Below are 13,962 nucleotides of genomic sequence, written 5' to 3' on the forward strand. Positions count from 1 at the left end.
TTGCCAAATCCCAACCAGTTTGCTACAGTATGGGACAACTGATAAGTAAAAGCAGTTCACTGATGGCATCTAAGAAACTCTGATTCTCAATAGCTTAATATCAAGGAAAAGAAAGACCTCATGATAATGATCTCAATAAGTGATGTTAAATTAATCATGACCTTTGGTTTCAGATGGTTGCTCTTTATTTTCATCTGCTTGGGATCTGGGATCATGTTTAATCCAGACCTCTGCACCTCTTGGCCACTAGCATAGTGCTGGGCTGGGTATCTCAGCACTCAGTGATGGATAACCACTTTCCATGCCTTTCACTTACTGAAACATATCCAGTTCACAAGTGTGCAACACAAAGGTGGTCTCTCATGTACCAAAAAGGCTTCTCAGGGACTGAGATGCTAGCTTTTTATTGTTCCATGGGAGGGACTCTTGAAGTTCCTAATCTATTATTTTTGTTCTGAAAGTGGAAACATCTTATTTTATGCTTCAGCCTATAGCTGTCAGTTCTTTTTCTGGGGATGGAGAGCACTTTTTCATCCTAAGTCCTTCAGAGCTGTCTTAAATCACTGTATTGCTGAGAATAACTAAGTCATTCACAGGTGATCATCTTAAAATATTGCTATTACTTTGTATACAGTACATTTCACAGCCAATACAACTCTTTGCAGGTTTTTCTGAGAGCATCCTGCTTATCATTTCCTATAGTGCAATAGTATTCCATCATAACCACATACCACAACTTGTTCAGCCATTCCCCAGTGGATGGCCATCTCCTCAATTTCTAATTCTTGGCCCCCAGAAGAGAGCCACTATAGATATCGTTGAACACATGGTTCCTTTTCCTTGTTTTTTTTTTTATCTCTTTTGGGATAGAGACCTAGTAGTGGTCAAAGGATACGTATGGTTTTATAGCCCTTTGGGCACAGTCCTAAATTGCTCTACAGAATGGTTAAATCAGCTCACAACTCCACCAACAGCAGTGCAGTAATATCTCATTTCCCCTGCACATTTCCTCTAGTATTTCTCATTTATCTTTTCTGTCCTATTAGCCAATCTAAAAGGTATGAGGTAGAATTTTTCAATTTTTTTTCAGAATTTTTAATGTGCATTTCTCTAATCAGTAGTGAGTTAGAATGAAAATGGAAACATTTTAGAGATGAATCTGGTTTTTATTTCTCTGTAGTTATAACCAGTATATGTCTTTTCTATCTTTGGATATTTTCCTGGGACTCTGGTATTTCAAGCTTTCCAAAATAATGTTTATTGAATTGAATTCGTTCGATATCCTATATAGAAATTTTCAATTAGTTTGGGGTTTCAGGTTTGTTTTTTTTTTTTTTGAGGCAATCAGGATTAAGTGACTTGCCCATAGGCCACACATCTAGTAAGTGTCTGAGGCCAGATTTGAACTCTGGTACTGCTGACTCCAGGACTAGTGCTCTCCACTGTACCACCTCTAGCTGCCCTTCAATTAGTTTTTAAATTAAATTTAGTGGTAAGGAAGGTGCTAGAAATTCATATCTGAAGTGGAAAAAACACTAAGCTACTAAAGTGAGTGGGTCAAACCTGAGGTAGTTTTCTTTTCAGGGAAGCTAATGGTCATCAGTTTTCAGAATAGACACCACCTTCAAGTTCAGGCAGGATGTTGTTTGCTTGAAGGCCCTGATGTTAAGCTGTGATCTTAAGATATGAAACGCAAAAGTTGAAGTATCCTGGTAGCTCCTGTCCCCAATAATTTGCTGGAGGTGGGACAATTTGGTGCTTCACGGCTAATGGTGAAAAGCACAGGTGCTTCATTGGGCAACTTGGAAGAGAACTCAACCAGACCAATGTTTTATTTTAAACAAGGAAACAAAGAACTCTCACTTGATTTAATGTAAAACTGGAAAAGGAGACAGGACATCAAAACAATGTATATGAAAGGAGGAAAAAGCCAGGAGGCACAGCACTCAGAGAGGAGCTGGGCCAATCCATTAGCTGACTCAACTCAACATTTTCCTAAACAGAACAAATTAAGAAAGGCATTAAGAAAGACAGATTGAGATAAATCACTACCTTCCCAAAAGGATGTTTAAAATTTCATTACTTGATAAATTAAAATTAAAAGACAGCAGTTAACATCAGCTCCTTCAGATTAAATCTTGCTTACTTGGGAACCCTGTTCCCCTTCACCCAAACTGTGTATCTCATAGATTTAATTAAAATGAAAATTAACACCAGCAGATCTAGGGGTTTGTTTTAAAAATATAAATGGAGATTGAATTGTTTCTCTTCCCCCCCACCCTTCTCCCCACTTTGGGAGATGGAAGGTTCATGGTGGGTCAAATCCCAATGCTGATAGTACCAGAGTGGTTAGAAAACAATGAATCAAAGGAACATGAAAGTCACCACTTAGGACAAAGTGCATGTCAAATTCATAATACCAGAAAACTTCATTCCCCACTTCCTATCCCAGTGGAAGCATTTTGTTTGGTATCTAAAATATCATTGTATAAAACAGTCCAGGGATCAACACGAGCTGCTCTGTGCACAATGCTGATCCCGAATCCATTCACAACAAAGCCAACCATAGGAACAACTTGATTGCATCCGATGACCAGGAGATGTACATACATTTACATTTGGTTGTCTTAGCCTCTTACAACCAATCTGTTTGATATCCAGTTGACACTATGCGAAAGGCTAAGCTATCTGGACAGAATGCTCCTGTGCTAAATCTATTTTCTTGACTGTCTTTAATACTAAACACAGTAGCACAAGCCCTTGCCACTAGCTCATTAAAAATTCTAATCCTTATGACAATAAAATTTCATTCGGAGCAACTTACTGTGACATTAAGAGGTAAAGGAGAAATTCTGGTGTGAACGTTGAAATGGACAAGGCAAAAAACTCCATTTTAAAATGGAAGGGTAAGGAAGAACACTGACAAATGCAACAGTAAGTTGTCTCTAGAAATGCCAAGATAGAATTTTTCTTTTTAAAGATAGCTCCTCTAACATATCCATGTCTACCATCATCAATAGTAAAATTACCAGGTAGACCTTGGTAGGGTAGACACATAATAGGGTATCACCCCAGAAGGAAAAATCAAGGTAGTAGCAAGGTTTAAGCTCAGGAAGATACCACTAAACGTTAAATTAGGCTATATAAAAATGTATTACGGTGTCTACTACCTTTTGCCTTTTAATACAAGGTTTGGTTTCATCATTTCAGAACATATTTCCTTTAAAAATAAAGATCCTTTCTTATGCTACAGCTTTTTTTATAACTGAGTTGGGGGTGAAAAGTAAGGCAGGACTAACATTTTATACATTTTCATAGTAATAATAAATGTTATCCAAGGATTCTAGATGCTCAACAATTAACTCCATAGGAATGACAGGTTGGTTTAAAATCCATTTTACTGATGGGAAAAATATTATTCTAGGTATGGTCCATAACTGGTATGTACTCTCCCTGAATGCATCACTGATTAAAATATAAGTTCCAAGAGTTACATGGGACAGAATTGCATTGCCCCTTACCCAGGTCTTAGGGGAGACAGAATAAACTCACACACACTGATCAGGAAAGAATATGGTTTCCCTCTAACACATTAGTTAAGTATGCAAATGCATACACATAGAGGACATAGGGAAGATGTTAAGACCCCTACCCTGGGAAATTTCAGACCTGAATTTAATATTCTGAAGCTTTTTCACAATACAGAGTAAGAATCTAAATCCCCCACTGTAGAATATTAATTAGCTCCTGAATCCAAAAATTCCCTTAATATATCCAGTCAGGCCACTCTTGGTCTTCTGTTCCACCTTGTCCTCTAGAGGTGGGAAAGTCACATGATTGAGGGCCAGATCAAAGAACAAAGGCTTGCAAGGGATGGGTTTGAATCCTGGTGGGAAGTGAACGAGGTTGGCTTGCTTGCTGATGAGAGAAGGATCCAGGTAAAAAGTGTCAAATCGTTCAACAAGAGGCTGAAAAATCAAACAAAAATTAAATCCTAAGTATTATTATGCATAGCAACTGACATCCCATCTTGAAGCAGTGTAGGGCAATGATCTTTAAAGTGAGGGTCCTTGCATGAACTCAAGAGGTCTGAAAAATCATTTAGGGTGAAAAGATGGTTTACATCTAACCATCCCCATACAACCTTAACTATCCTTCACCAATTATCACCCAACTCAGCCTCTGCCCTTCTGTGAAACGGAGGCTCAGCCTAAAGGGCAGTTACAGCCTAACTATGACCCTACCACATAGCTGTCATTGGGAAAATTCCTCCCTCCACTCAGAATGCCCTCTTCCCGTCCCCCTATATCACCTTAAAGCTTTGGCAGGCTTTGAGCTTTGGGGCAGTACAAGGTGATTTGAAAAGGATAAAGAGACATGGTTGGGTTATGATCAACACTGCAGGTCTTATTACATTATCTTTCCCCAAAACCTACCTCTCTTTCAAACTTTCCCATTTCCTACTGCTGTTGAAGGCATCACTATCCTTTTAGTCATATAGGTTTACATCCTTGGTATTATCCATGACAACTCATTTTCATTCACCCCATGTAGTGAAGCAACTGCCAAATCTCTACAGTATCTCTCATCCATCCATCCATCCATCCATCCATCCATCCATCCATCCATCCATCCATCCATCCAAACATCCATCCATCCATCCATCCATTTCTCTCCATTCACACGACCAGGGTTGTAGCCCTTATCACCTGTTGCCTGGATTACTGTAATATTCCATTTGGTTTCCCTGCTTTGTTCAGTAAACTCCAGTGGCTCCATCTTACCTCTAGGATCAAATATAAACTTTGCTGTTTAGAATTTAAAGCCCTTCTGAGAAATAGTTCCCTTTTGTATTTGTATCTCCAGCATCTAGCATAGCATTTGGCACACGGTAGGCATTTAATACTTTTTTCATTCATCCATTACCACTTCCATACCTTTGCATATAGTGCTCTGTCTAATCAGAGTAACCTTCCCCAATTTCAATCTATTAAAATCTTATCCTTCCTTCAAGGCCCAACACAAATTTTACTCCATAGATCCCTTCCTAATTTCTCCCACTCTACAAGACATAGGTCCTTAACTTTTCTGTGTGTCATCAATCCCTTTAGCCATCTGATGACATCCATGAAGCCCTTCTCAGAATCATATTTTTAAGTATACAAAATAAAATATATAGGCTTCTAAAGCAGACATTATGTTAAAATATAGTAACCAAAATTTTTTAAACATGTTCATGTGTCACTGGTTAAGAATGTCTGCTATAGGATATGAACTCTCCCATTTGAGTCCCTGTAAACCTTGTTTTCCCTCTTTTTCTAAAACATTTATTTTGCCTTCCACTGTGGTTACTGTGTCTATGTCTCATCTCTCCTACCAGATCATATGTTCCTTAACGGAAATGGGCTATGCCTTACTCATCTTTTTATCCTTCACAAAGTAGGCTACAGAGCTTTGTATGCAGTGGGAGTTCAATGCATGCTGATTGAACCAAAAGTGCTCCAGAGTTCCCATGAGGACTGTAATGCCCCTAATACACTATTATGAGAAGGACACAAGAAGCAAGACTCTCAGCTTTCAGAAAGGAAAATAAAATCATACTCGAATGTAAGTAGAATCAATCTTCAGCACTCAGAGGAAGTATTTAAATCATCTGAGAAAGAAACTGATGTGAAAGACATCTTAAATGCCTACCAGTTTCAGTGGCAATTCTAATCTGATGTGAGAATTAAGAAAGTTGGTGCATGACCTAGTATAGCAAGAGCCTAGGTGGTGTGATTTGAAGGGCACCAGTAAAGTTCTCTAAGCAAAAATATCTTCCCTATTAGCCAATCAAGGTACTTGAAAAATTCCCCCCATTATTAACACATCTCTTTTTTTATTTTTCAGTATAAGTACATCTTAACAATGTCCTTCAACAGACATTCTGGAACCACTTTCTCTTTGTCCTTTGTTTTCATGATTCTCTCTCACAGATCCATGTTTTTACTCACTCTTCCCTCCCTTCCTCAATGATCCAATGCCACTCCCTATTGATTTGTATCTCCCTTCAAAGGTGTAACTCTCCTCAATCAAGTCCCAAACTTGGTCATACAAAAGAGATCTTTCTGGAATCAATTCCCCATAGCACTTTCCCTGGAGCTTTCCTTTGTCCTTATATTGCTCTTCTTTGTACTCCAGGTCTCTGTGTACTATCTTGGCCCCCGTGCCTCCATGATATTGCTAACTCCTTGAATGCACGTCTGTATCACATCACACCTATCTTTGTATTTCCATAACTTTGTATACAATAGACACTAAATCAAAGGTTTATTGGATAGAAAAAAAAAAGAATTTAAAGCCCTTCATAGTGTGACCCCCATCTACCTTTCCAGCTCTGTGTGTGTGTGTGTGTGTGTGTGTGTGTGTGTGTGTGTGTGTGTCCGTCCTTTCTTCACCCTACAGCCCAGTTACACTGGCCTTCCTGCTGTCCCTCACACTCAAACAAAAACACAATTAAAATATCCAAAAATGGATAGGAAATTGGGTATGACATCATCCATTAAGCAGAACAGTATAAAGAATAGATTTGTACTGAAAATTTTCTGCTAAGTTGAAATCAAACACAATTTGCTTTTGCTTATTGTTTTTGCATTGTGTGAGGGGAATATCTACACAGGGAGAAACGTGAAAACTGTTCCATTCACTTGACTATATTCAATGAACCAATCAACAAGTATTAGGCACTAACTACATGCCAGGCACGGTACTAATCATCTTTAAATAAAAAAAAAAAATTCACTCTCATGATGACTACAATAGTAAATTAACTGAGTAATATTTACAAGTTTACTCTATTTCCCAGGAAACCACAGAGATTTTTCTGAAAATAATGAAACATAATCAATAGCATTGCTCACTATAATATCAAGTAATAATGAACAAAATAATATTTTAATAGCAAGTTTCTATATTGATAAAATTTTAAAAACAGATTTAATGTGTCATTCCTTTTCATTTCTATCTTTATTTGTTATTATATATGTTAGTATAGGTATGTAATTTATAAACAAAGATGCATATACTGGAAGTTTATGCTCAAAAATTTTTACTGTTAAGTATGTGCAATCAAAAAAAGCTTGGAGACCACTGGCCTAAAGACTTAATAAATGTGTATTATAGAAATGATATTTCAGGGCTTTTGGTGAAGTGTTAACAAATGACATCTCATATCCTAGTACTACATAGCAAGTAGCTAGTCTCTTACTTTCACAGCTCTTCCCAGAGTAACAAAGCCTAGACTTACCTTATTATCCTTGATTTGGGAGGGACTTTCTGTTTCATGAGGGTCATTTGTATCTGAAAGATTTAGAGGGGAACAATAAAACGTTAAAGTGCATACATTATATATAAAAGACAGATGTAAGGCATTTGTGTGTGATATGAACAAAGACAGCTTATAGTCCTAAATCCCAAGATAAAAGGGTATCTACTATGTAGGAGGTGTTGGTCCAACTTCTGATAGTAAAGCACATATGTAGGGAACACATGGTCAAGGCAACAAGTCTTTGATACTCCAGGACCTTGTTCTACACTTTTGGGACAGATAAAAAACAAACCTTGGAAATATATTTAGTCCAAGGAAAACTAGCATTTCTTTGAAAAAAAATATTAGACTTATCTTTATATCCCCTCCATCTCCTAATATGGTGGGAGGGATTTGGTTCCCTAGCTCTCCATATTCCTTGTAGCTAGTTGAAATCACTAAAGTAGGGGCACCTAGAAGAGGTAATCAGTGGTTCATTTGCTAACCAAGTTCAAAAACACATCTAAAGGTCCTGAAGAAATTTTCTGAACCAAATGGAAGGGCAGACATCTGGCCACTGGCTGGAAGAAGACTGGCTATATCCTTAGAGGCCTTGAAAAATCCAAACCCCAGAGACAGTCTTAACAGTTCTAAGAGCCATCAATTTATGGCAGGGAGCAGAAAGACAAGCTCTCCAGAGAGACAAACACAAGAAAAGCAGCATTCCAGGCAGAAAGTGGCTTCAAAGGCTGAGGTCTCTGGCAGCAGAGAAGAGAGTTGACTCTGGATTCAATAAAGAACTGGTCCCAGCAGTGAACAGCCAAGCTGCAGACAGAAGCAGACCCAAGTAGCTCAACTGAGGCACTAAAACCAGAGGGAAGCACCTTGAGAACTACATCAGAACAGAAAGGCTAACTGGGATCCTGCAGTACAAGACATGGGAGTTACCTTGGCCATGTGTTCCTACAAGTATGCTTCACTACCCCTTCTCTCTACATGTTTGTGCCCAGTCTTCCCAGAGGCTGTGTATCAGTGAGACAGGAAGCCCCAGGGTTATAGGGGGGAGGAGAGGGGAGGGGAAGAATATATTATGTAGGTATTCTTCCTATTATGCCATCTTAGTGAATGTCAATTGCATTTCCTGGCTGGCTTACTGGTGGAAGCCCATGGGCTCCAGTTTTAGGAGTACAGAAGCACAGAATACCTGAGATAGCAGTTGTCCTTTTGAGAACCTAACTTGCAAGTGTGAATTGGTGGGAACTGCCTGGGTGGGGATGTGACACTAACAAAAGAAGTAGTTTAATAAATGTTTGTTAAGTGACTGCGATGAATCAGCACAACAACTTCTCTCCTCATCCTTCTAAATTAGAGGTTCTTAGCCTAGGGTCCAGGCTTGGTTTTTTGTTTTAATTTCTTAAATATTTTGATAACTGTATTTCAATATAATTAGTTTTCTTTGTATCTTGAGGCAACTAGGTGGTACATTGTATGGAGTGCTGGACTTGGAGTCAGAAAGACCCAAGCTCAAACTGATCTCATTCACTCACTAGCTCTGTGACCATAGGCACATTACTTAACTGTCAGCTTTACTTTAATAACAGTATAACAACAACAACAGCACCTACCTCCCAGGGTTGCTGCAAGGATCAAATGAGGTAATATTGACAGGCTAAATACATGCTGCTATCACTCTTACTATTTACTTTATACAGTTAAAAGCATTAGTCTGAGAAGGGGTCTATGACACAAAAAAAGCTTAAAAACACTTACTTTTAAATTATCTGGCTTAGTGCTCAACAGGGAAGAGTCAAGAGTTAGTATATTCAAATAGTTTCAAAGGATCACCAGTAAGAAAGCCTGAAGCCTTAAGTTACCACCTTCTAAAAGCAGCTTAGAGGAAGAACAAGGAGGATATGTGGATACACTTTGGAAAGAAAAAGGGCAGAGATAAGGAGAGTACAGACTTTACAATACAATCTCTGAGAACTAGGAAGCTTACCTAAGATAGCTGCTGCCTGGAGGGAGTATTTTTCGGATTTCACCTGAGTAATCAGCTCCTGGACATCGGGTAGTTCCTATAACATTTTAGAAAACATCAGTTCATGATGAGAAGAGGGTTAGCAAAACAAAGTACTATAATAGTACGGCAGAATGGGCACCACTTAGAAATAATATCATTTAACCTCTTCAAAGAACTTTATTCTCTGTTCCTATATACAATTTTAACCTCTTTCACATGGAGAGGACAATTCAATTGGACTAATCTATAGGATTTTTCTTCCTGTCTCACTTCTTTTGGTTGCAGAACTAGAAAGGATCCAGTGACAGCTGGGAGTAAAGCAAATACATTAAACGGTCCCCAGTTATGCTTTCCATTCCCAAACCCCAAATTTATCACTACCTTTTCCTAACTTACTCTATATACTACTGCCACATGAACTTTCCTGAAATAACACTCTTAATGTGGTTCAAAAGACAATCAGCAAACAGTGCAAATTCTTAATCAGGGGTGTCATATGTTCAAATTCTTCTACCTGGCATGGAAAGCCCCAAATCTCTAGCTAACGTTATCTCCTATTACTCCTCTGCAGTCTAGCTAGGCCACTCTCCTTTCTGCCCTATAGAGACATACAATTGTTCCCACCTGTCTGCTTTTGTCCACAGCAGACAACTCCAAAGCCCCATTTCCTCTAAGAAGCCTTTCCTACTTCAGCTCACACTGGACTCTTACTACATTAGTCTGTACCACAAATTGAACACATTATATAATGTCCTTTAAAGTTCAAAAACAGCTTAATATGTAGGAAAAAAACAACAACTTGTCTTACTATCAAAATAATGAACTTGTGGAAAATAGAACCCATATGTTATATCTATATTGATATCGATACATAGATGTAGATGTGTTTTTCCTTGCTACTCAGCACCAACTATAATTCTAGGCACACAACAAATGTGGAGTACTTTCTGACTTGCTAGGTAGCTATTATATAATGTAGTGTAAGAAAATCATAATCACCTCTGCGCAGTTGGAGAACATTATAATCACTTCTTTCACAAGTTGAATTAAAATTTTCATTGTTTTACAGGTCCCAGAGCTAGAACAACCAATCTCCTCATACCTAGCAGCAAAGCTTTCAGACCACTGTAACCTGGCATGATTTTAATTAAAAGTAGACTTTCCCTTCTACAACCCCAGCTCCTCCTGGAACTTAGGTGCCTGAAGCCCAAGAACAGCTCTGCCACTAGGTCACAAATCTGTAGCCCACAAGGGCTGTGTTCTTTAGGTTACCTTTCAAGTCCAGCTTAAAAAAGGAGCCCACTTACTTTGCCCCTAGCATCTAGAGGCAGCTATGTTGCACAGTAGAAGAACGTTGGGCCTGCAGTCAGGAGAACCTGAGTTCAAATCTGACTCCTGACATTAGCTGTGTGACCTTGGGCCTCGGTTTCCTTATCTTTAAAATGGGGATAATAACACCTACCCTTCTAGGATTGTTGTGAGGATCAAATGAGATAATTGTAAAGCACTCAGTGTAGTACCTGACACATAGTAAGAGTTATAAAAATGTTAGCTATTATTATTTTTTTTCTATCATTATCATCATCGTCACTATCTCCCCATAAAAAGCTTCACTGAAGAACTTCTTATTTCTCTTAGAAACAAGGAGAGCACAGCTCCAACCTTTAGGCTGTTTTGGGAAGCTCCTGCTTGAGACTGCACTTCACTGGCATATTTAAGGACTCGGTCGTATAGGACAAGGGCTTCACTCCATTTCTTCACCAGCACGTATGATTGAGCAATGAAGAAACACCTGGTGGGAAACAAACCACAGGAATCTAAAGCAACATGTACTTAAGTCCTTAGTTTTTACAACTGCTCAGACTAAATTTTAACTAAGGTAACAAGTATTCTAGTATCAGAACAGAGTTATAAAAAAAAGGGTCTCCAGATTTCAAATATTTAAGTTTGCTGCACTGATCCCTATGTACTTGAGAAGTACTTGAATCATATCTCTAATGCTGATTCCATGCCTCTTAACTGCTGGCTGAACAAGTGAAAAAGGGTGGTCCTCTGGAGTAGACAAGTAGTACAAGAACATTCCTTTCTCCAAAATCAAAAATACTGATAACTGGATCTTTTCAGGATACCCTGAGGAGCCACTGTCCTGAATATATTATATTAATGAAAGGATCACTGATACTAAGCTCTGCCTTTAGAGAGTTAAATTTTATTTACATCTTAGTATGAATTTAATCAGATCATCAACTAGTGAGTGCAGCTGAGCTTTCAGGGCGACAGAGTTTTGATTGGGGTTAAAAGAAAGGGGAAATTTTGGATTAATTGGAGGATTGTGGACAAACAGAGGACACAGGCTATCTGAAGGACAGAAAAAGGAAGTAAAAACAAGTTCAGGAAGGGTAATCAAAGAATGGGAAAAATAAATTCTGCAATTTTTCTTGGAGCCAGGAGTTAAGTTTGCTCATTCTCAAATTAAGTATCAAGAAAAGGTTGAAAGGCTGCAAATCTTGCTTTCCCTAATTCAGCTCAATATCTCTCTACTCAGTCCTTATTCTTCTTTTATTGGGAGGGGGAAGGGAAAAAAGGGGGCTAAAGGATATATGAACATATACTGTCCCCTCATTATTAGTAAAGTATGGTACTGTTGGTAAAAAAAAAAAAAAAAGACCATTTGGAATAAATTTTATGGAAATAAATGATAACTTTAGTTACTGAGCAAATTTCCCTCACTGCAGTGGTTTTCAATTTCTTTACAGAAAGAGATGTGCTTCCAATTCTCACGTTATAGGCAAACAAAATACGACAATTTTCTTGAGGTGGTTAACTTCCTTTGTTATAAAAAACAAGAGCCTTGAGGCTGATATTTGCAGCTACCTGTAAGCCTTGTAGACCAGTGTCTTGAGTCCTATTTCCTTTTTGAAAACTTTGTCTTCCTCTAAGCCAGGCAACTGGAGCAGTTCCACCAGATTCTGCTCAAAAAGGAAAAGATCTCAAATTTAGAGTTTAGGAGAAGAGTTTGTAGGAAGAATAGAAAGGGAAAAAAGAAACAATCTAGACATTAAATCTCAACGTCATCATCAAAACCTTTCAGGTATGATTTGGTGATGAGGCAAAGTGGTATAGTGAAAAGAACACTGAACTTGTTTCACTCATTCATTCATTTATTAAATTTTTATTTTCAGTTCAAATTCTCAGTCCTTCCCTCCCCCACCCATTGAGAAGGCACGAAATACTATTCCTCTGTGGAGATTTTTAAACCTGGCATTTCAACACAGAAGAAATCATGAGTCTGGACCAAACCCTTGCACACACCCCTACTCCCCCAAAATCCCAAACCAACTTTGCCAACCTTTCACATGCTATTTTTCTCATGCCCCCAAAAACCTAGGCCATAAGAAATGGCATATTTCTCACTCCCTACTGCTCCTGCCAGACCCTCACCCTGGTCCCAACTGCATCCCTATAGATCCCCTTGTCCAGATCCTTGTAGGCATTTACTGATCTGCAGGCTACCCTCTCTTGTTTCTCAATTACCTTAGTACTTAGCTCATAGTGTTCTCCACCTCACACCTACCCTCATCCTAGATGCTTTTAATATTCATACACTTTGTCTTTGAATATCCTATGTTCCTAGTTCATCAACTTATTAATTTCTCACAGTAGCGACACCTTAAGATAACACTTTTATCTAAAAATCTTCTGCTTCTATTATTTTAATTTTGAAACTTCCCCGTATCAAAATCTCTTTTCAATACTCCCACTACCTTAATAAACCTGCCTCTCATCTTCACCATGTTCTCTGCTTCATCTATTCTTTCCTTGTTCTTCCAGACCATCACCAATGTTCTGGTTTCACTTTCCTTCATTCAAGTCTTGACCCTATAGTTAACCAGTCCAACAAAGCACTTTCTTCCATCCTGAATTCCATGCCACCAGGTGCTGCCATTGTTCTCATCCTGGAACATCCCTATGATCTGCTTTGTTTTGTCTCTCCTCCCAAGCCCCCTATCCCTCATGGCATACTGCTTAACTGAATTCATTATAAATTCACGTCATCTATCTTACTACTCAGGCCACTTATCATCCTTCTTTGATTCATCTCTGATTCTCTCACACTTCCCATTGCACTTTTCCCAAAACTTTCTTTTTCCTCCTTCAACCCCCTAATAGCATCTTCAGAGCCTAGTAGACACCCTGATCTTCTATTTTACTGTGAAAAATTAGGCTGGCCACTTCATCTTGAGTTCTCTCATCTTAAAACTTTTTTACATTTTTTGACCTATCCTTTCTTACTTTGCTCCAGTCTTAAGAAGACTTAGGAAGAATAAATGGCTCTTCTCCATGCCAAGGTGAACTCCTCTACAGGTTCCCTCAAACTCATCTCTATCTCTCTCAGGAGCTTACCTGACTCCTATAGTCATGGAGGGGAACAATCCTTGTAGAAAAGGGGACTGTCACCCATTCATGGCACCACCAACACCAAAAGATAACCAACTGCTACCAAGGTAGGCCCAAGAGTCCTCCTCCCCCCACCAGCCCTGCTCCTTAGCCATCATTTGTAGGAGATGAAATCTGGCAACCTTCTGCTGCTACAATTCCTGCGTCCTCAGCAGCCATAGCTACTGAAGCCCCAGAAAAGAAAGTTCACCAAATTCCT

The 13,962-nt window shown here is 38.7% G+C and overlaps 1 protein-coding gene across 1 annotated transcript in view; it reads right to left on the bottom strand.

Moving 5' to 3' along the window:
• Positions 1-1,814: 1,814 nt before the first annotated feature.
• SRP68 (signal recognition particle 68) overlaps positions 1,815-13,962 on the bottom strand; it is a 58,006-nt gene continuing 45,858 nt past the window's right edge. The window contains exons 12-16 of the mRNA XM_072645770.1: positions 12,180-12,274; positions 10,968-11,097; positions 9,285-9,360; positions 7,286-7,338; positions 1,815-3,968 (exon numbers count right to left, since the gene is read on the bottom strand). Coding sequence (XP_072501871.1) covers positions 3,741-3,968; positions 7,286-7,338; positions 9,285-9,360; positions 10,968-11,097; positions 12,180-12,274 — 582 coding nt within the window. The 3' untranslated portion in view covers positions 1,815-3,740. The remainder of the gene's footprint in view (positions 3,969-7,285; positions 7,339-9,284; positions 9,361-10,967; positions 11,098-12,179; positions 12,275-13,962) is intronic.

This window comes from Notamacropus eugenii, chromosome 2, assembly GCF_028372415.1.
Source record: "Notamacropus eugenii isolate mMacEug1 chromosome 2, mMacEug1.pri_v2, whole genome shotgun sequence".
NCBI lineage: Eukaryota > Metazoa > Chordata > Mammalia > Diprotodontia > Macropodidae > Notamacropus > Notamacropus eugenii.